The following is a 20,788-nucleotide window of genomic DNA, read 5'->3' as shown; positions in this document are numbered from 1 at the left end:
ATCGCTCGAAAGTAATTACCGGATGTAATGCTACCCGTCTCTTCAGTTTTGCAGAACACGAAAGGGAAGCCTTCCGCTACATTCGCTTGTTAGAGCGAAAAGTTTTAGCTTTCTCAAGCATAAAAGGCAGGTTTCAATCGCGGCTTTTTTTCAAGCATTCAGTTGCTGAAATGCTCTACTGCTTCGCAATCGCATTGTGCGTATTTGTACTTCCCTTTCGTTAGTTCCAACTTTAATTCAACCTTTAAGTTCAAATTAACGAGCTTTTAGTGCATCTTACTGCACACATTTACAGCTGTATCGAATGCTTACCAAGTCGTGTCATGTTACGGTGCCATGAGACAACAGCGGTGCATTGTAATCAATGTCGTCTCTGTAAAACCCCACGTATTAATACCCGCCATCTGCTTAGCAAGCTCTATAAACAAAAATAGAGTCTGGCATATATGGTTTGAAATAAAAAACAGATCTTTAGGCGACGCTTATGTGCCATAAATCCCGCGAGAACTTACTCCTCATATTAAGAAACAAAGCCACCAACGTGATAACTCATCTGGCTTTCGGCTTCTTTTCTACGTACACGGGCTTTTCTCACGCTAATACTGAACTGCCGATGTGCTGTCGCTGTGGTTAATGTACTTTGCTTCGTATTCACGCCCAGGGTGGCCCCACTGGCTTTGGCACTTGCTTTATTTTTTTTTTCCCAAAGCGCAAGGCCACGCGAAGCCGTCACTCTGAAGCTGAGGAAGTCCTTCGGGGCCTCCTACTGGTCGCTGCGCGAGGAGAGGTGGCGGCGAAGCTTGGCGGAGGTGCAGAAGGACTTGCCACACAGGCCGCACTGGAACGGCTTCTGGCCGGTGTGGGTGCGGATGTGCGCGTTGAGGTTTCCCACGATGGTGAAGCGCTTCGGGCACAGCGGGCAGGAGAACGGTTTCTCCCCCGTGTGGGTCCTCATGTGGTTCCGGATCTCGGCGCGGAAGTAGAAGGTCTTGTGGCAGACGCTGCATTCGTACGAGTGGCCGGACGTGTGTGTCTGCACGTGTTTCCGCAGGGAGTCGCGGCACTTGTACGTCTTGCCGCAGGACTCGCACTGGTAGCTGTTCTCCGGCAGGTGCATGCGCATGTGGCGCTCCCGGAGCTTCTCGGAAGCGAAGACCATGGGGCACTTGGGGCAGGTGCACAGCGTCGCTTCCCCGTGCGACACGGTGTGCACTGCGAGGAGGGCCTTGCTCCCGAACGTCTTGCCACAGATGAGGCACTTCTCGATCTCGCAGAGCGGCTCTCCCGACTCGGTCTCCTGGCAGGAGTCGTCCTGCTCGTCAGAAGCGCCCTCGGCGCCTCCGGAAGTCGATGCAGAGCCTTCCTGTGCTTGCCCTCCCCAGGGCGTGTCCACGTACGCTGACATTTCCTGGTTCTCCTCTTCGACGAATATGATTGAGCACTCGGTTTCCTCGACAATGCCGCACTCGATCGGCTCCGACATCTTCTGAGGGAGTCGTATCACAGCTCTTACAAAAAACTCTTACGGAATAACGCCTGCGACTTCTTGTATCGCGGTAGTCTGTGCCCCAAGCAGCAAACCCGAGAGGCGCGGAGTAGAAGAGCCGGACCAACGAGGCTTGACGAATCACACAGTGCTACCTGAAAAAGTGGCACAGAGTGCCGAAAAAAAGGATGCTTAGTGTCAGTGTGGTTACGAGTGTGTGAGCTAGGGTTTCGTCTTCCACACAACGACGGCCTGGTCACTCTGCGTTCACCTCTTCGACGGCTATCCTCACCGATAGAAGCGGGATGGTCGTGTTTCAGTTTTCACTATGCCCTACAAAAGTAACAGCGCCGGATACCCTTGTTAACGCGATAATGAGTCCGTGGAAATCGAAGAGCAACGCTTGCACACAAACGGACAACCCAAGTGCACCTAGCTTTATCGTCAGCGAAAAAAATTCTGCAAAAATTCAGAGAAGTGTCTACTAATGCGTCGCATTCTTATGCCGCTTGTCTTGAGTTTCTACACCTAAGTTTCTTGGTTTTTCTAAATCCTGTCCGACCAATTATGTCCATTTACGCTATTATAACGGTTCGAAGAGGAACTTTTATAATCTGCATTATTGTGGAAATGCCATGCGTTATACGTTTTGCCATTTTCCGTAATTTCTTAAATATTTTTCTTGTTTTTTTATATTCGCCAATTTCGCCCGACCAATTATCTCTATTTACGTTACTACAACGATTATATTTGTAACTTTCGCGAAATCTGCATTATCGTGGAAATGCAGGGTGCTACACGGTTCTCCATTTTCCGTAAAGATTTTATGCATTTTTTATTTTTTTAGTTATTCAAAATTTCGCTCGACCAATTATCTCTTGCTATCTGAATTTTTGTGGAAATGCAGGGTGTTACGCGGGCCTGGCTGTTAGGGTACTCGGCGAAGAATGCTACGCATCAAAATTAAAGGAATCATTTTGTCGTTAGTGCATGGTCAGTGCCCTTCACACGCGATCATTTTCCTAGTTAACTCTCCGACCAACTGCACCGTCGTGCCCAAATTTTAGACTCATATAGCAATTAAGGGACAACTGCGCGATTTCCTATGAGTGGAAACATTTTTACAGTGACAGCTGCCAGGGATATATGCATCCTGCGGGGCGATCACCATCGGTGGCAAAAACAATCTCACAAGAAGCCTCCTCGTCATCTGTCGGCCCCTTTCTTCCGCGCGTAAAGCTACGCCTGAAATGAAATACCGTTGGTTTGACAGTAACTTTGAAGGCAGCAAGCTCCACCTGAAATGAGGAATCCGACCGCGTGCTCCCTTTTTTTTTTTCGAAATAAAGTTTACTCTCTCTCTCTCTCTCTCTTACCGCGAGAGGGCGATAGAAAAGATCGATGGTAAGACTAAAAGAAAGATGCTAAAAGATTGGAAGGGGTTCACGGCTGGCACCTGTAGGCCTCATTCACACAGCCGTCACCTTCTTCCCGGCACCGTCACGTGAAGAAACCGTGACGGAGACGTAAACGGAGTAGCGTTCGTACTGGAGCTCTCCGTTAGAGTACAGGGTCGCTTGCCTATAGATCAGTTTAGCCTAGAATTGAGCGTGCTTGATCTGAAAAGTAAAAAAAAAAAAAGTCGTGATATATACGATACGAGGTGCCAGACCTGCTGTAATGCAAAAATATTTTTTTTCTGATTGGCTGGTTTACCGCGGAGCGTGGTCCCGTCGCTTTGACGGAACGGAAATGTAGAGCTCGGCTTGCCGTCACCGTCGCACCGTCTTCGGGGAGAAATCGCCCGAGAAACCGTCGCTTATGACGGAAGACCGTGACGGGACGGTGACGTGACAGGGTGAAAAACGGCTGTGTGAATGATGCCATACAGCGCTCCGAACTTGGCAGCCATGGGAAGCCAGTACGTTCAGTAAATACCAGCTGTATCCAGCGTAGGCCAGTTTACGCTAAGGCGAATATCTATGCCTTTCATGAGTTGAACCGGGCAAGCGCATTTATACTTTCCTTTACCAGGTTTCATTTCCAAGTTACCATAAGTGGTTTTTACTGTTTTAATTGAGCATGTGTCTAGCGCGCGGGAAGAGACAGCCCACTTGCCGTAGTCCTCCATGAAATATTCCCTCTACCCGCTCTCCTATAGTTTTGATTAAGTTAAAGAAATATTTTGCTTGTCAACAGTAATATTTAGCGGTTTTCTTAAAGAAATATATTTGACCACACTTGAGTATAATAAGCCTCTTCATTATCTTTGTATACCGTGATCTTCATACCCTCCTTATCGTAAGGGTCAAACTTTCACATTATACCAAATCAAATTTTCATTCGCTCATTCAAACGCTCTATCGTCACTGTTACGTTACATGGTTTAGGTCTCGTGTCAGAAAAATACGCTTGAATGCTATCGGAGAACCCCGAGCTTGTCTGAACTTGTCAGGTACCGGAAATTTCGGTAATTTTCAATTAGTTTTCATTTCTACCACGACCAGCCCTGCGGCAGGGCCACTGGTGATCATTTCCTGCTTCGAGCTGGTCGTGTTTATCACCATTCTTTCGACGTAATCAGTGTCGAAACTTGAATTCAATTCATTCAACAGGACACGCAGGCCCAAGCCCGCTCCGCTCATCATGACCACCCGCTACGGTTAGGTGCTAACTATACCGGTCTACGTCTAGCTCAAAATCTGTAGCGAGCTTGCAACCTGAAATCCACCGCACAGTAGCCCCGGATACATGGACCCGACGAGAAAGGGTCGAGTCGACTTGCGGGTTCAGCTACCTCGACTCCTCCCGCGTTTATATGAACCCCTTCCAAAGAATCGAGGTAAGGGGAGCGGACGGGCTCCCGGAAAAGGAGCTACCGTATTTTTACGATTCGAACGGGCACCCTTTCTTGCTAAATGATCGATATAATATTTGGACTGACTTTATACGCACGACGTCGTGTGGTCTGGCGGAAGCCACTATACGCACGACGTGAGTGACGCGCCAACGCGGCAGCCAAAGCAACCGGCGCCGCGCTGTTTCCAAGCGGCTCTATCGCCCTTTTCCGTCGCACCACGGGTCGCGAAGCCGATGGTTCAAATGACAACCGTACAACGCTCCTCGAAATGGGTTTTCGTTTAGCTTTTGCGCTCCGTATCGCAATAAAAGAAAGCACAGCTGATGTTATGGATGCAAAGCACGACATAGAACCGGATAATGCATTTATTTCACGTGCGATTGCAGACTTATTTAACATGCTCTGGGCCACATTACGTCCTTGACAGACCGACCATATTCCCAATTACCGATGGGAAATTTGGGGCTGTTAAACAACGTTCAGCTCCCTAAAAATAACCTAGGTTATAATTTTCACTCATTTTTTATCTCGGCCTAAAATCTGCATAGTAAATGCAGTTTAGAAGCGCTCGGGTTGCGATCGCATCGAACCCTAACGGATGGCGGTGCTCTTATCCAGCCTCCGAATTAATACTGCGGGGTGGAAGCACCTGTCCTATATTTAGAATTAACACGTATATGGAGGATTACGTTGACCGATAGCTTAAACAATGCGGCAAATTGTTCTACTCATGTGCGTTAAGAAAGTTACAGGTTCAAGTTCAGTTGCAACAAATTATTAAAAAACTAAGTCAGATGCAGCCCCATTTCATTTTATTCTTAAACGGATTTCAGTGACCACATGCAAGCCAATTTTCACCATTTAGAAATGAATACCCACGACATTTCCGTTCAAGCACATCCACATGTGTGGAGCAATGCTAACAGCTTTCATGTTTGCTTTGGTCATTAGCCATTTACGTACACTAAAAGACTGAACGCCAAGAACTGCTTGGTTTATGTATACGTCGTGAAGGAACTTCCTTCACGTGCGAAGGGTTCGCGAGCCTGACCCCCCTCGACGATATGACGCCGGCACGCAAGAAACAGAAAGAAGCAGTTTATTCCGGACAATAAAACAAAACGGCATGCGTAGAAGTATCAGCGTGTAACATAACAGTCATGCGAGCAACCGCGACACTCAACAACAAACTGCACCGATCGTTCCGAAAATAATAGGGCGCTTTAATTAACACTCACGGCGATTTCCGAGTCTATTGTCCGATTCTGTTATCGTGATGTCAGAGCCTGTTGTCGCGTTTGTGTACTTCAGTTTCTTTTGCAGTCGTTCAAGTCGTACACTTAGCCGCGAATGGACGACGTCTACTGTTTTTGTAGCTTTCACTACGAAAAAGGCGTTGTTCCGGAGCTGAAATTCTCAATCGCGGGATCGAAATCGCTAAAGCAACTAAATAGTGCCCCAACTTCGAATGCCATGCCGCCTCCATCGAAGCCGCCAAGGGGCTTGGGGAACCCGCCAACCCGTGTGATGAGGGCGCTTTCAGTTTTCAGCAACTGCCGTGTTGGCGCCATAGTCGCGTCGTGCGTATAATGGCTTCCGCCAGACTACACGACGTCGTGCGTATAAAGTCAGTCTAATATTTGTATGCTCGTTACAATCGGGCTCAAAACCGAAATAGGCTTTAAAGGGGCCAGAGGCATTGCCATACGTAACGGATATGAAGTCTTCCCAAAATCCAACTCAATCGTCAACACCACGTGATTGAATTTCGGCGCACTAATTCCTCAGTCGCAAGCCACATACCTTAGTCAGCTGTTGCACATTTTTTTTGTGTTGCTGCAATTAGCCCGTCACGCCTAGAATTATGAAGATCAAGGCACTTGAAATCGCAAACAGCTTCAATGTTCTCCCCTATAACTTTATTTCCAGCTGCAGCTGGATAAGCAATCTTATGAAGCACAATCATTTTTGACTTCCACAGCTGCATACGCCAAATAAAACCTCCTTCCATGTACGTGGTGCCATGTCTTTTTCATCTGCGGGGTACAGTCAGTGTCAAATTATTTTTGTTTTAGAATTTCCCTGCGTGAACTTAGCCGCGTGTTACAAAGGGGGCGCGTTAGAATCGCGCAAATACGGTATTCTGCTCCCCGAGGCCCGCTGACTCAGCCCGACGTACGAGCCAATCTACCCCCTGCCTCCGGGTCGACTGGACTCTCCACGACGGCTCTCTGACCCAACCAGTCCGCTTATACAAGGGGGAAGAAAGGGGGAGGGGGGGTGTTGAGTCCAAAAAAACTGTTTCGACTCAACGCGCCCTTGTCGGGTCAATGTAAACGGGGCTAGTACCCCCAGCCTGTTAATCCACACACTGGAAACCCTTCCCCTTCCTTTCGGCAGCAGCGGCAAGGTTGACGTCGCCGGAAGCAAAAACTATGCGATGGAAAGCTGTAAGTCGGCACCGTACACCGGAATGCGGGCGTGTCGCGGAACGGGCGCTTCGGAACTGACGTTTGAGGGCCACGTAGCATACCTGCCCGACTGAACAGACGCGTCGAGAGCGCAAATGAAGCTAGAGAGGTGCTCTTGGGAGCGTAGAATTTCTGATAGACTGCCAGGATCGCCGCTTACCTTACTGTCCGGGACGACCGAAGGAGGCAAGCCTAAAGGGAAGACAGCAGCGGCTCACGAGCGTGGCTTCGCCAGCTGCGTGTCACGCTGTCTTCTTCTTCTACCTCCAAATGGAGCACGTGTGCCCGTGCGCGGAGCGCAAGCATTAAAAAGGCCGAAATTTGCTTAAACGAGCAAAGACCAACGGGAAGAAGAAGAAGAAGGGATGACGCACTATGGGATATTAACTGAGAGAATCATTATCATCATCACAATGAACTGACCGCAGATATACCAGCGTTAACCAAAAAGTCCCAGTAAATCAGTGTACTGGTAGCTAAACTTAAAGTTTAATTGAAACTAGAAAGCCCTTCGGCTCTGCTGACGTTCCACAGTTAGTTAAGGCAAAATGACGGCCTAGTATGGCGGTTGTACACCACACCAAAATCCCCCCAAAAAAACCTATTAATCTTCACGGAAATCTACATGCTGCTTTGGCCACCCGGCCTCTGCTGACAGGCCGAAGGTGACCCTCCAAAGTGGGGCTCGACCATATTTACCCCACACAATGCTATAGCACCTGCAACCTCTGCCCCCAGCCCGGCACCACGTACCACCTGGCCTGGGAATGCCAACCATCCTCATTCATTCCGCACACCCAATCTGCGACCCACGTACGATCAGTGGGTGGACAGGCTAAGGAAATCCAACCTCTCGAACCAGCACAAGCTGATAGGGAAGGCTCGAGCAGCCAGCAAAGACCAGGTCATCTAGGACGTGTATTTCCAAACGCTTCGCTGCACAGAGCACCCACGTGGCATGTCTGTTCGCGCGATGGAGAACGGTAATTCAACGTTGTCATTGGCTGCCCCTCAAATCGAAAGTGACCTAAAACGTCCAAATCCCCATTACTATTAAACACAACGCGTAGATTTGAGTTTAGGAACAAAATTTTAATTTAGAAAATGAAATTAAGCAATTAAGAGATAAGACCTGCTGGGGCTCGAACCCAAGCCGCAAGCGCCAATACTCAGTACCCTACATCGAGGCTACAGAGCCCGAACGGTGGGCTCGCTGTAGCAGGCGCTCAAAAGAATAGCGCCCGCAGTGACATCACACGTCACGTACGTGCTTTGTTCAGCGAAGCGTTTGGAAGCACGCATCCACAAGGACTGGAGGGCGCCCCCCACAGGGCCGGTGCCTCCTCCCTTATCATGCACCCATGAGCTCGCGAATAAAGATGTTTATTCTCTTCTTCCTCAGTGCACCGTCCAATCGTATGCAATGCGGCAGTGAAACCAGCGACCAAACGACGAGGTAAACTCTGCTTCAAGACTACTTCTTCGAATGTTTCTGCAAAGGCTTCTCCGCTGGGGACTTCAGCAGGACCACCGTCACATACCACGGTGTCAGCCAGCTTCGCATCCAGCGGAGGTTGACGAAGGTTGCCCATAGAGGTCAGAATAAAATGAAGAGCACACCACTTACAACTCAAGTCTATCATCATCAACAACAACAGCAGCAGACGCAGCACCATCGTCCTCTTCATCATCATCATCATCAGTTCGTTTGTGTCCACTGCAGGGCGAAGGCCTCTCCCATGTTCCTTCCGCCGTTCCAGTCTTGCGATGTCCTATGTCAATTCTTTCCCTCGGAAATTTACGATTTCGTCCCTCCATTGGCTAGGTTTGGGGCTCTGAGTGCGAGATAATCGGTGCGCAGTGTGTCAGCCTTTATCTGCCAAAAAATGTCGGACCGGTACCTTGTGAGTGTGCGTTTGTGTCTGTGGTGGGAGATGTATCTCGAGGTTGTTTTTGTTGTTAAAAAGTCTACTTTGAGCCTTGTGATGTGGGGGTGGTCTTTCAGTTCAGGAGACCATGGGACGAAAATGCTGTCTCAGCCCTGGACACTAGGGCCCGCTTGCTCGAACAAACGTGCTCATACGGCGATACAGCCCCTAAATACTTATCTCTCCCCCTCCCTTCCTCCAGATCCCCTCCCTCATCTCCAGCTAGACAAGAATCAAGAAACGCTGCTGTCGCGGAGCGACCACCTCGTTGCGGTTGAGCCGCCAGGGAACGGAGCCGTCAGACATCCTGGTGGAACACTTTAATGGCGATGACAGACTAATGTGCAATGATGATGGTACCCGTGCCCTAGGTGCCAAGAGCTACTTCTTCCTCTTCTATGCAATTCCCAACATCTGCTGCGCAAAATCCAGACGAACTTACCTTTCCATGGGATTTATGCTTCGCAGCTCTCCCTGGCATGCAAGTTCTGCCCATCACCCTGCACATATAGTATCGGAGCTCTCTCACAGCCCGAATTGGCCTTCTCTCCTCTCCCAACGCCTTCCATAGAGCAGTAAGAGGGCCAGCTAAGCAGCCCCAACGCGGAGGATCAGCTTCAGCTGTCTTCCCGGGCGCAGCTGGCAGCACGTGCCAAGGATGTCCTGGACTGATGACGCCACCCGCTCGGGTGAACGGCTCCGCAATGTTCCGCTTTGCTCGGAATAAACGTTCATTCCTCCTCATACCTTGTGTCTCGAGCAAGAGTGGCTGCCACACCTCGCTGCTTTGCGTACTAGGAAAGCCATCCACAATAGCCTCTCCCGCTCCAACTCCAATAAACGTTTATCAATGAATCAATCCGTGGAATGAACAAATTTCACCCCTGTTTGGGCGTAGGGGTAAGGGCATCTAGAGTTACACATTGAGTTACACATTGCACACTGAGCCTGATAAGAAGTATTTATCGTAATTATTTAGGCTCTTTTTCTCTTGAATTTGTGGACAGCGAGGAGAAAATCGCGGCACCTAGAACGGCGACAATGTGGAGATTAGTGCGTACTGTTCAGTTAGTTTTTGTTAGATTTCTTTCCTTTTTTTGTCGTGTCCGCGTTTTTTTTTTTATTCCAGCTAAGTGATTTACCACAGTGTGTGCAATGCTTCTAAATACAAAGATATGAAACAAACTGGCCTGTTTGTTGGGCTGTCCTTTTAGAAAAGTCTCCCCACAGCATACCATGTTTTATGTATGAATGCAAGCCATATTTCCGCGATATGCGTTTTTCTGAAAACATGTTTTTACACCTGTTTTCAGAAAAACACATCGCTTTTGTTTTGTTGGGGAAGAACACGGAGGCTATGTGTGCGGACACACGCTGATAGGATGCTTTGTAGGGACTGCCGACGTCAGGGATGTTTGTGCGACTTATTGAACGTAGAGATAAAAACGTACACCTATAAAGCAGTACTGCAAAAATGAGAATTGCGCTCATTTTTTCGCCGTGATGTTTCTTACCTCAACGTCTCGGTGTTCAGTTGCAGAGTTATCGATAAATGCCTTTGAGAGATAGAAACAAGGGCAACTATTTTTGTAATATTTATTCGACTGGTGGAAATGTTGTCGCCGGCCAGAATTTTTCAACTCCTCCAAGAAATGACAAAGTCTTGAACGAGGGGCTCCGAAATGTTCAATATAGTCAGCATCTGCGCGTAAAACACACACACACACACACACACACACATACGCACGTTTATAACTGCAATTAGCCACGCGTGCTTGCATAAATAAGAGTTCTGGTTATAAATATCGGGATCAATATATCCCGATATAAATATCGGGATAAAGATAAACCCATTCAAGATCCGAATTCGACAGGCTTCTATAAGTTCTAACAGTCTTGTTTTTTGCCGCCCTGTATCCAAATTGATGCCACGTGTATAGATGAGGGCTTATAGACCGTTGTTTGAGGGCCTCGCCAGACATACGTTCTGTGCGTCTAACCCTCCTGCGCGAAAGCGATACGAAAAAAAAAAGCAAACTTGAAACCTGCATGTAATCAGATCCTTCTGAGGACAATTCGATGAGACTTTTCTTGGATAGTAAGACTCATCTGCAGAAACAGAGGCAATAATACAAGTACCGGGGCATTATCGTGATCGTTCCGGTATAACGGTTGACGGGAGAACGCCATCGCCTTCCCAGCTGTCTTCCCAGACTGTCTTCAAGTGGGAAGGCAATGTTGATCTAACTCCTATCACTGTGAGGGAAATGCTCATCTTGCGCCTATTGATCTTAAAGCGGCCCTGCAACACTTTTTTCAACTTTTTTTGAAAATTTAAATGCTTGCAGATCGTAGTCACTCAACACACACAGTACTTAGATTAGGGGGTCGCAAAGTACCTCAGCCAAAATAACTGCTGTATGCTCATCAGATAACTTGTAAACTCGTTCAAAAGATTTTTCTCTCTTTCCCGGTCTTGGCGTTCTTCGACGGTTCGAATTAAGTCACTAAGGCCAAGTAACGGCTGTTGGCCGTTCTTACTTCAGTTGCAGCAATGAATGCTCTTCGATAGCATCTTCAAAAAAAAAACCACAAAAACAAAGCAGAAATGGAAGGCGTATCTGGTGCGACGAGCAAATAATGCCTTGCGGCTCCATGCTAGCGATAACTATAGCTTTCGCAGTGGTTCCAGACGCGAAGGAAAGAATGAAAGCGTTTATCGAAAGTGTTGCACGGCCCCTTTAAGCTTGAGACACACCGTGTTTACAACCAGATTTTCCGTTTCAAATACTTTCGAGTGAAGCCCTTAGCGTTCCTCTCTGCGGTGTATCCGTAAGGCTCCGCCGGTAATAATATGTACCGCACGCTTACGATATTTCCTGCAGTCACGCCCGCACTGCAAGAGGTTCGGTGGCGCGTCCCTCCCACTTGATTCTCGCCGAACTAGCTTATACCGAACATCTCGGGTGATAGCGGTGCGTGACACGTGCCGGGTAAAAACTTCCTTGAGATTCTTCCCAACACTTACTCGTCTAAAAGGTCTACCTAGCGGCCATAAACCAAGCAAAAAAAAAAAAATGTCCATCGTAGGGTTCCCTACGAGACCAGACCATCCCGTTATATTGGCCAGGCGACGCACCTTTTTTTCGGCGCTGTATTGGAACTCGAGCCTGCGGTCTTCCAGAAAGACTTCACTGATCTTCTGGGGGATGCCGAGGATCATCACGCTGCCAAGGCGGAGGTCATTGGCGTAACCGCGATGGTCTACTCTCACCACCAGCTTGTTTCTCTGTGGGCGTACAAAAAAAGCATACAAAACACTAAACCCAGTTCCACCCAGTGTGAAATCTGCTGAAACAGCGGCGGAGCTGTGCTTCGCTTGTGCCGGCTCGAACGTCAACGGGCGCTGGAACCAGAACGGCAGCGCCGTCACCGCGCAAATTTTACGTTAGCGCAAGGGAATCGGCGCCAGATAAACGTCGGCGGCGGGAGGGTCTCTACCCTCGCTTTCCCCTAGCGGGAGGGTTGAGGAACCCACCGGTGACGATGATGATGATGATGATAGATGGTGGTATCCCCTTTTTAGCGAAGTGATGACGCGTCATCTTGCCAAAGAACTAAAAAAAATTAATATACCTATGTTTTACACACTTCCTTTAATACTATCGCTGCTCTTAGGGTAGGCACAAGAAAACTTATTAGGCACAAAATACTTATTTTTTCTGTTACAGGTGGTAGCTATCCTAGGCAATATTCCCCTCTGCTTTTCGTCCCCCAGCATTCTAATCTTCTTTTCTTCGCTTCTACATCCTTGAAGTTAACTCCCTCTGCGCTACCCTTAAATCCTAGGGTTTCTGGAAGCCGAATGTTTCCCTCTACATTTCCCTCTAGATTTGCATCCCTGCGAGACCACTGCGCCCTCTATCCATGGGTCTGGTATCTGGGGCGGTATTCTCGTAACTGTCCCTTTTGAAAACGTCCCTTTTGCGTCCCTTTCATCGTGACGTACTTCCGGTTAAGCAGTGGGCCTTTGATTCAAATACCGTAACTGTTCTTGCAAACGCATTTTAAAGAACTGAAACCGTATCAGAGTATCTTTTATGTGTTTATTGTTCCGCCGGCGAACCAACAATAAGGCGACGAAAAATCGTCTGCTCCAAATCGTCTGCTCCGAGTAGCCACGGCTCATAGCTCCGCCGTGCTTGCATGGCGTCACATCCGGGTGTTCGCTTTTAGCCAATCAGAGCTAGCTCAAAAGGGACACTTTTGAAAGGGACAAAACACGGGAATACCGCCCCTGGTTTCTGCAAGGGCGCCGGCGGGTCTGGGAACCTGCTCCTATTCCTGCGTGACGCATGACCATCAGCAGAAGGACGAACAGACTCACGAACGCCACTTGGACTTTATTTTGTATGTGCAACGTTGCACAAGCCATTCGTGTGACTTGTCTACTACTATACTTCAATTGCTTGGTCCTTTAAAAGATATGTTTTGAATCCGGATCAGGGAAGCACTATATGGACGTTGCGTCAAGTAATTCACAATAAACAAGCTTCCACCACTAACGACTGCGCGTGTGGTTACATAACCCAGACCTGACACCATAATTCTGGTGTCAGTGCGTAGAGTAGAACTAGGGCTGCGTTTTGGAAAATCCCACCCCTAAGATATGAAGAAAAGTGGGAACTAATTTTTTCGCAACTTCGTGACTATCTCGTTCACTCGAAGCGGTTTTTGCTGATATACGTAGACCATAAAAATCTCTAAGAAGTAGGTTCAGGTTTTCGCCCTAACGACGGCTGAACTTGTTCTTTGCATGAACATTGTGTATTTTTCACCTGTTGACCTCCCACCCCTGCTACAGCCCGCAAGGGCTAGCAGTATTGTAAACAGATAAGTAAAATATATAATGAAACGTGCCAGCCAAGGGATGGAATAGGTACTGCACCTATTTAATCCCTGATAGGTACGGCTGTTGTTCGTGCACCCAGAATAAATCCCACGTCGTGCACACAGAAGTGGTCCGAGTTAGCTTAGAGATGCTACAACCATAAAAAGAAAGAACAACAAAAATATCTCACATTTATCAGCGTGAAACTGTACATGTTGTACTCTTCCCGCTCAATGGTATCTGAAAAAAAAAAGTGTCAAGAAAAATTATTCCTATATATTGGGACAGAACCGGTGTATACAAGTAAAGCTTGTTTTATTGCCTAAGACAAGATTTGGAGGTGTGCAGAGTCTCAATAGATAAACTAATGAAAAGCGCGTGGTCCCCGTTCTGTGACGAAATGGTCGTGGTGGCTTTTAAGTTCAATTTTATGTTTGAAATCGCCAATATTTTAGCTTAAGGACAGTCACACGTCATATTTTGTGATAAAACCAGATATACATATTAATACTAATGCCTTTATCCGAAATTGTGTATGAGAAGAGGGGAAAAAGCTAATCTGGTTAGCTCGATGGTGCTTCCTTCCTCCTCGAAAAAACACAGAAATTATTCAAAAGGCATACAGCACACCACAAAGTGCAAAAAAATGGAAATAAAAATCACTTGCGCTGTATTGCGGTGCATATAAAACTAAAAGTGTGCGGGTTCCACAATATTAGCGCCTTATGCACCGCCATCGCCGTAACGAAATTTCAAAGCTGAGATAACTTTGTAAAATGCTTTCCTTTTTTATCAGGAGATATTTCACAGCAAGTTTCATCAGTATACCTAAAGGAAGAACCTATACGTTGCAGGTTACCATAAGCAGCAGTTGTTTTTTGAGTAGTTATCGTGCTGACGACCCCGTGACAAATTAACCGCCGGCAAGAAAGCCACTAAGCCACGAAGCCATCCTGTCTCGCACGTACCTATAGAGTCACCGTCGTCCCAAAACAGCTCGCCGCGGGCCACACCATCTGCACCTGGAGCAACTAAAAGAACCAAAGGGGCCTCTCGGCTGTCGCAAGGAGAGAAATGAAATCCCCCGCATCACGAACAAGCCAGCACACAGCCTTCGCAACTCGTTTTTTTAAAGCTCAGCGTAGACGCCCAAAGTGAAACACAGGCCTTGGCATTCATTTATGTCTGCCCGTTTGAGCTCGATGGGCTGGATTAAAGCCGCTAGATCAGGTTTCAGAGTATCGGCACTCTTTTCTGTCATTGTTGTATGCCGCCGACGGCGGCCATTGGTCGAACCACGTCACGTGACATTTGTTTAGCTCGGAAGGCCCATGGGCGCTGACATTTTGGTGCCTCTGTATTGCATCACACGCACCCTTCGATAGGTCGTGATTTTCGGAGCGCAGTGTGGCTGTATAACACGTTGAGAGTGAGGTTTTAGGCTCCCAGACAGAGTAGCGATGCCGTCCTGCTCTGTACTGGGCTGTTTCAACCGGCGGGAAGGTGGAAAACACCTGCTTCGCTTTCCGCTGGGAAAGAACGACAGTGGCCTAGCGTGACCCATAGCCACTTTAAAAGCGTAGCTTAATTAGTGACTCTAGCGTAACTTAGAGCCACTAAATAAGCTACGCTTGCGTAACCAAGCCTGACCCTATCGCACCGGCGCGCTGTCTCTAAATCTTCGAAAAGCAAACACAGCTGTCATGGTTGCCAAACGGCGCCCGGACCTATTCCGCCCGTCAATGTCAGCCGCAATAGGGCGAATAAAGCTGGCCACCCTGGCGTCAGGCACTAAAATGGCTGCCGCCGTGCGTCAGTGTACTTACTCTTAAGCATGACTTATTCAGTGGCTTTAAGCTGGATCAAGATAAGCTCATACGTAAAGTTGACAAGCCTCAGGAAAAAAAGACAAATTGAAATATTCACTGGTACAGACAAGTATCTGTTACATCGACTGCAAGGTTGTTGTGAAAATAAAGCCAACCAACGCGGGACAAATAGTACATGTCAAAGCTACGAGAAAAGTCTAAAAACCAGCCCCAATACTGGCACTTTATGCAAAGCATCCCGACAATTTCTGTACAGCCTCAGGCTTTTAGATAGCGTTTTCCAACCGAAGACGCGTGATAAATCTATACCTATAAAGAGATGTGCCCGACTAACTGACTGAAAGACTGATTCATCATATCCCAGCCAAAACGGCTGGACATAGACACTTGAAATTTTGGGAGTACATTTCTATCATTGCGTAGAGTAGAACTAGGGCTGCGTCTTGGAAAATCCCACCCCTAAGATAGTAAGATAGGAAAAGTGGGAAATAATGTTTTCGCAACTTCGTGCTTATCTCGCTAGCTCGAAGCGGTTTTTGCTGATATATGTAGCCCGCAAAAATCTCTAAAAAATGGTTTCAGGTTTTCGCCCTAACAAACACTTATGGTTGCGAATCTGCATTCCGAAATAAGTAGCGTGGTTTTAGAGATTCTTCAATATATTTTCAACCGATTTATCAATGGAATTGGCTCTTTCTAACAAATTTTGCCCATACAAGAATGGGCAAATAAAAATTTAAGTATTTTGCCGTAAGATGCCATTCAAATGAGAGAAGAATTTTGAAAACGACGGCCCTAGCAGAGTGAAAACGGCCTAACAGGGGATATCAACGCACAGCCAGACAGGCGAATATAAAGACTTGAAATTTCCGGGGAACATTTCTGTCGCGCTCGGCGAGATCAATACTGCTGAATATTTTATAAAATACTCCCCTGGAAAAGCAAAAAGTGCTAAAATATTTTTTTTCTCTGAAATTTCTTATTTTATCCCAGGTCCGTTCATATATCGAAGGGGTTTTTGTTGTTATAGGTAACACATTCTCATTACTAAACGCTGTTTTACAAGGTTTCTCCCACCTAATAAGGCGAATCGGTTTGGGGAAAATAACGTGTTTTTCACATCTCTCATTAAACTACTCAGCCCGTTGATATAAATTTAATTGGTTTCTGCTTACGAATGCTACCCATACAAATGTCAAAACGCCAATTTCAGGATTTCTCCCAAAGAAATACGCAATAGCGTGAGCGGGATTTTTTTAAATTGCACCCTTCACGAAGTGTAATCCCATTCAATTTTCGCGCGTTCGCATAGATCGCGCGCCATCTGGTGGGAAAGCGGGCACCGTTTTCTGGAACGACATACCCCCCCGCAGGAGCCATCTAATTTGCTAAAAACCTGTGACTGATAGTTATCCATGAAAACTGCCTAGATAAACCTTTATCTTGATTTGATTAAGAGGCTTAACGCGCCGATGCCACACGGGCAATGAGGCGCAGTAAGGCTTGTTGTTGGGCTAGTTGGTATCGGTACATGGTTGGAAAAGCGCTTATTTTGTGACACAAGGGACAAAGGGACAAACGTTTGTGACACAAGGGACAAAGGGACAAACGTTCTGTCTGGTTTTCTTCGCTCTACGTTTGTCCCTTGTGTCACAAAATAAGCGCTTTTCCAACCATGTACCAATGAGGCGCGCCGTAGTGGAGCGTTCCAGATTAATTTTGAAAACCTGGGGAACATGAATGTGCGCCGAAATCTCGAACGCAGGGGTGTTTTTTGCTTTTCGCCTCCATCAGAAAAGCGGCCGCCGCAGCCGGGAATCGAACCCGAGATAAAACTAACCACGCGTATGTACGGTCGTTTCATTACAACAACGTCGTACAATTAGTTCCTTAACAGGTGTAATAAACTTGAGTTCCGGCCGTTTTCTATAACCCCACGTTTCCGGTAGGAACCCCTTGTAATTGCATGAGGCAAAAATTATTAATCTTGTACAACTTTACAGTGTCCTGATTATGAGATAGATGGTATGACAAGTAACAAGAAATCCGATACGTGTTGTACCCACCCCGGCATCACCGGGTAGCGCTCGTGAGGCGTAAAATCAAAGCAAAATAATGGAAGACTTCGGCTGTTTGAGTTTCGTTCAGCCCCCTATTGTCGCTAATTTCCCTTCCGAACACTTCAGCACACGTGGAACGCCAAAGCATTGAGTGAGACCCCTCAGGTGAAATATGGCGGGTTGTACGGGAAGAGCGAGAGTGCGGAGTATTCAAGAGTTCACTTTGCTTCACCCTTGAGGCAAACAAATATGAAGCGCATCATTCGCCATCCTCTCTCCAATTCAGCAACCCTTTCGTAACCCCTCAGCCCACTGGAATCGGTGACTTCTTACAAGGACATTTTCCGTGAACAAGCGTCCCTTCAGTGGCTAAGGCGTTGCGCTCCTGAGCACGAGGTCACGGATTCGATTCCCGGCCGCGGCGGCCGCTTTTCTGATGGAGACGAAAAGCAAAAACCCCCGTGTGTACGAGATTTCGGCACGCGTTAAAGATTCCCAGGTGGTCAAAATTAATCCGGAGCCGTCCACTACGGCGCGCCTCATCGCCTGCGTTGCGTCGGCGCGTTAAACCCTACAATCAATAAAATCAATGAACAAGGGTCTCCATCACCTTCTCTCACCTGGAGTTTGTCGTCAAAGCCGGAGGTTGGCATGGCACGACGTAGCCTCCCCTAACCAGCACTCGGACACTCTTGATCGGTGCGGTGAGCGTCCGGTATCCGCCCTCACGCTCTTCGAACTCGGTGCCATCGCTCATGTCGTACCATCTTCCGTGTGGCAAGTAGGCGCGCACACTGGATGCATTCTGTGTAAGAACAAGGATGGACACGATTATTCGACAAAAGGGCCCTCAGACTGCATTTTATGACAATGCAACGCTTACGCAGCCCTTAGGTACAAATATATCAAGCAAGAACCGGTGGGAAGGGTTCATGCCCACCTCTTTCGTTGCATGGTTAAAATTAGGTTTGCCTGAACACGGTAACTCAGATTGACTTCGCTAAACTTCATCTGCTGAATACGCCGGCAAGTAAAGTAAGGGGAGACACGAGCCGTTGAAAATGTCGGATGTTTTTGTAATTGTATACTCCGTTATGCCGGGACAGCAACACGTACAGTAAATTATAGTTACAACAAAATCGCTTCATACGAATTCTCACTTTACGTAATGTTTGTCGAGGCCTTCGTTGAAATACATGTAGAACACGTCATCCCCGATTTTAAGGAAGTGTTGCTTATAACGAAGTCACTTTCCTGTCCCGTGGACCTCGATATAAGGAGGGTTAATGAATGAAGTACTTTATTCCCAGTTTGACATCAAAAAGGCAAAACTGCGGAAAAGAAGGCAAAAGCTGTTGGAACACCTGACAGAAGCCAACCCTCCTTTAAAAAAATACGAAAACAAAATAAAATTACAAAAATACAAAATACAATACAAAGAAAAAAATGAAAATGAAACCGAAACTGCGTACGTAGTATGGTTGAAAACGTGAAAGCAAAACTAAGAGTATAGGGACAAACCTTGCCTTCATTGAAAATAAAAGAGACGGTACAAGTTACAGCCAGTGATCATTTCGAGACAATTCATCAACATGGTCATCCCACTGGTTTGTCTTCATAAGCCTTTCCTGAAGACATTTTTCTTGAATTTGTGATTTGATATGGTTGCGTTTGCTAACGAAAGAATGGTGGGGTGCGAATTTAGAGTGTGCAGTATTCGAGATGCTAAAGTCTGAAAATCATCATTGGTACGAGCTTTAGAAGATCGAAATCGGGGACACCGAATGTTATAAATGCGGTGTTTCTCAAGCATTTCTTCGCAAGTTCTCCTTCAACACTTGTCCGACAAAAAAGACACCCTTTATTACATAAGAACATCGGACACAATCGCTGCACTTTGAGAAGCCTGCAAGCGGTAAAGGCGAGCGTGAACTTACCTCGTACAATACTGGGTTGAAGAGAAGCGCAGAGCCCCACAGAAACTGCTCGTCAATGTCGTACGTGTTCGAGTCCTCAGGAAACCTGCGCGGAACACATTTCTCGTTGGCGTGTCGCTCTACGCCCAATCCTGACAGGAACCGCGTTCACTTTCTCCCTGTATAAAAGTATGGACTAGCCTTGTGCCGTTTATGTCGGCGTGGTAAGACACCAATTGACCCGGCAGCTTAAAGGAACCCTGCAACAACTTTTTCAACTTTTTTTTGAAATCTTAAATGCTTGCAGAACGTAGTCACCCAACACACCCAGTACTTAGATTAGGGGGTCGCAAAGTACCTCAGCCCAAAATTTCTGCTCTATGCCCATCAGATAACTTGGAAACTGGCTCAAAAAAAATTCTTTCTTTCCCGATCTTGACGTTCTTCGACGGCACGAATTACGTCACTGAGGTCATGTAGCGGCTTTTGGGCGGTTTTTAAGTGCGAATGCACTTTATAAGCGACCCCAAACCTGCCACCGCCGGCGGCGGCGGCGGCGTCCGCAGTCCTCCTCTCCCTAGCAACGGCGTGGAGCGGAGAGGAGCGTCGGTAGCAACGGCGCGGTGACGTCACTTCACCACGTGACCGCGCTCGCTCCGCCTCTTCGCCGTGGCTGCGCGGGTGCGCGCCGCTCCCCGCACCGCTCCTCGCGCCGTGACGTCATGGTATGACGTCACAGCGCGCCTCCTCTCCCCAGCAGCTGCCGCGCGCCTCTCTCTCCACCGTGACGTCACACTCTCTCCTCTCCCCCTCGCTCGGCTGCAGCTGCCGTGCGCCGCTGTCCCTCTCCCCTTGCGCTCGCCTCCTCTCTCAGCCACCTGGCTAGGCGCGCTCGGCGCGGCGTACCCCCCTATATATGCAGCGATAAACTGCCAGACCTCCGTGGGTCGGCTCGCGCGCGCTCACGGGCGAATGCCAACGGATTTTAACTTTACTCCCCCTCATAGCATCACCCCGTGCATTCGCACTTAACCATGTTCACCCTCGGGGAAATGCTTGGGAGTTTTTTCTTCAGTTGCAGCAATGAACACTTTGCGGAAGCAACTTTAAAAATAACGCACGAAAACAAAGCAGAAACGGAAGGCGTATCTGGTGCGACGAGCACATCACGCAGTGCCGCTCCGTGCTGGCGATAACTGTAGCTTTCGCAGTAATTCCAGACGCGAAGGAAAGAGTGAAAGCACTTATCGAAAGTGTTGCGGGGTCCTTTTAATGCCTCCATTATTTCTTTGAAGTTCGCGAAAAAAATTGGTACCTTTGTTATCATGAAAAGTACTCTTCTGGTGA

The 20,788-nt window shown here is 47.6% G+C and overlaps 2 protein-coding genes across 2 annotated transcripts in view; both read right to left on the bottom strand.

The window, feature by feature from the left end:
- Positions 1-700: 700 nt before the first annotated feature.
- LOC144173297 (uncharacterized) lies at positions 701-1,627 on the bottom strand. The gene has a single exon (XM_077701780.1). The coding sequence runs from the start codon at positions 1,481-1,483 to the stop codon at positions 764-766; it is 720 nt and encodes a 239-aa protein (XP_077557906.1). The 5' UTR covers positions 1,484-1,627; the 3' UTR covers positions 701-763.
- Positions 1,628-10,327: 8,700 nt separating this feature from the next.
- LOC144174634 (lysosomal alpha-glucosidase-like) overlaps positions 10,328-20,788 on the bottom strand; it is a 40,920-nt gene continuing 30,459 nt past the window's right edge. Inside the window, exons 15-20 of the mRNA XM_077703419.1 lie at positions 19,463-19,547; positions 18,146-18,330; positions 14,605-14,693; positions 13,827-13,876; positions 11,885-12,034; positions 10,328-10,447 (exon numbers count right to left, since the gene is read on the bottom strand). Coding sequence (XP_077559545.1) covers positions 10,382-10,447; positions 11,885-12,034; positions 13,827-13,876; positions 14,605-14,693; positions 18,146-18,330; positions 19,463-19,547 — 625 coding nt within the window. The 3' untranslated portion in view covers positions 10,328-10,381. The remainder of the gene's footprint in view (positions 10,448-11,884; positions 12,035-13,826; positions 13,877-14,604; positions 14,694-18,145; positions 18,331-19,462; positions 19,548-20,788) is intronic.

This window comes from Haemaphysalis longicornis, unplaced genomic scaffold (assembly GCF_048455015.1).
Source record: "Haemaphysalis longicornis isolate Haplotype H1 unplaced genomic scaffold, Haemaphysalis longicornis Haplotype H1 scaffold_3, whole genome shotgun sequence".
In the NCBI taxonomy this organism is placed as follows: Eukaryota; Metazoa; Arthropoda; class Arachnida; order Ixodida; family Ixodidae; genus Haemaphysalis; species Haemaphysalis longicornis.
The sequence above is the reverse complement of the archived record's forward strand: the minus strand, read 5'-3'. Positions and strand labels throughout refer to the sequence as shown.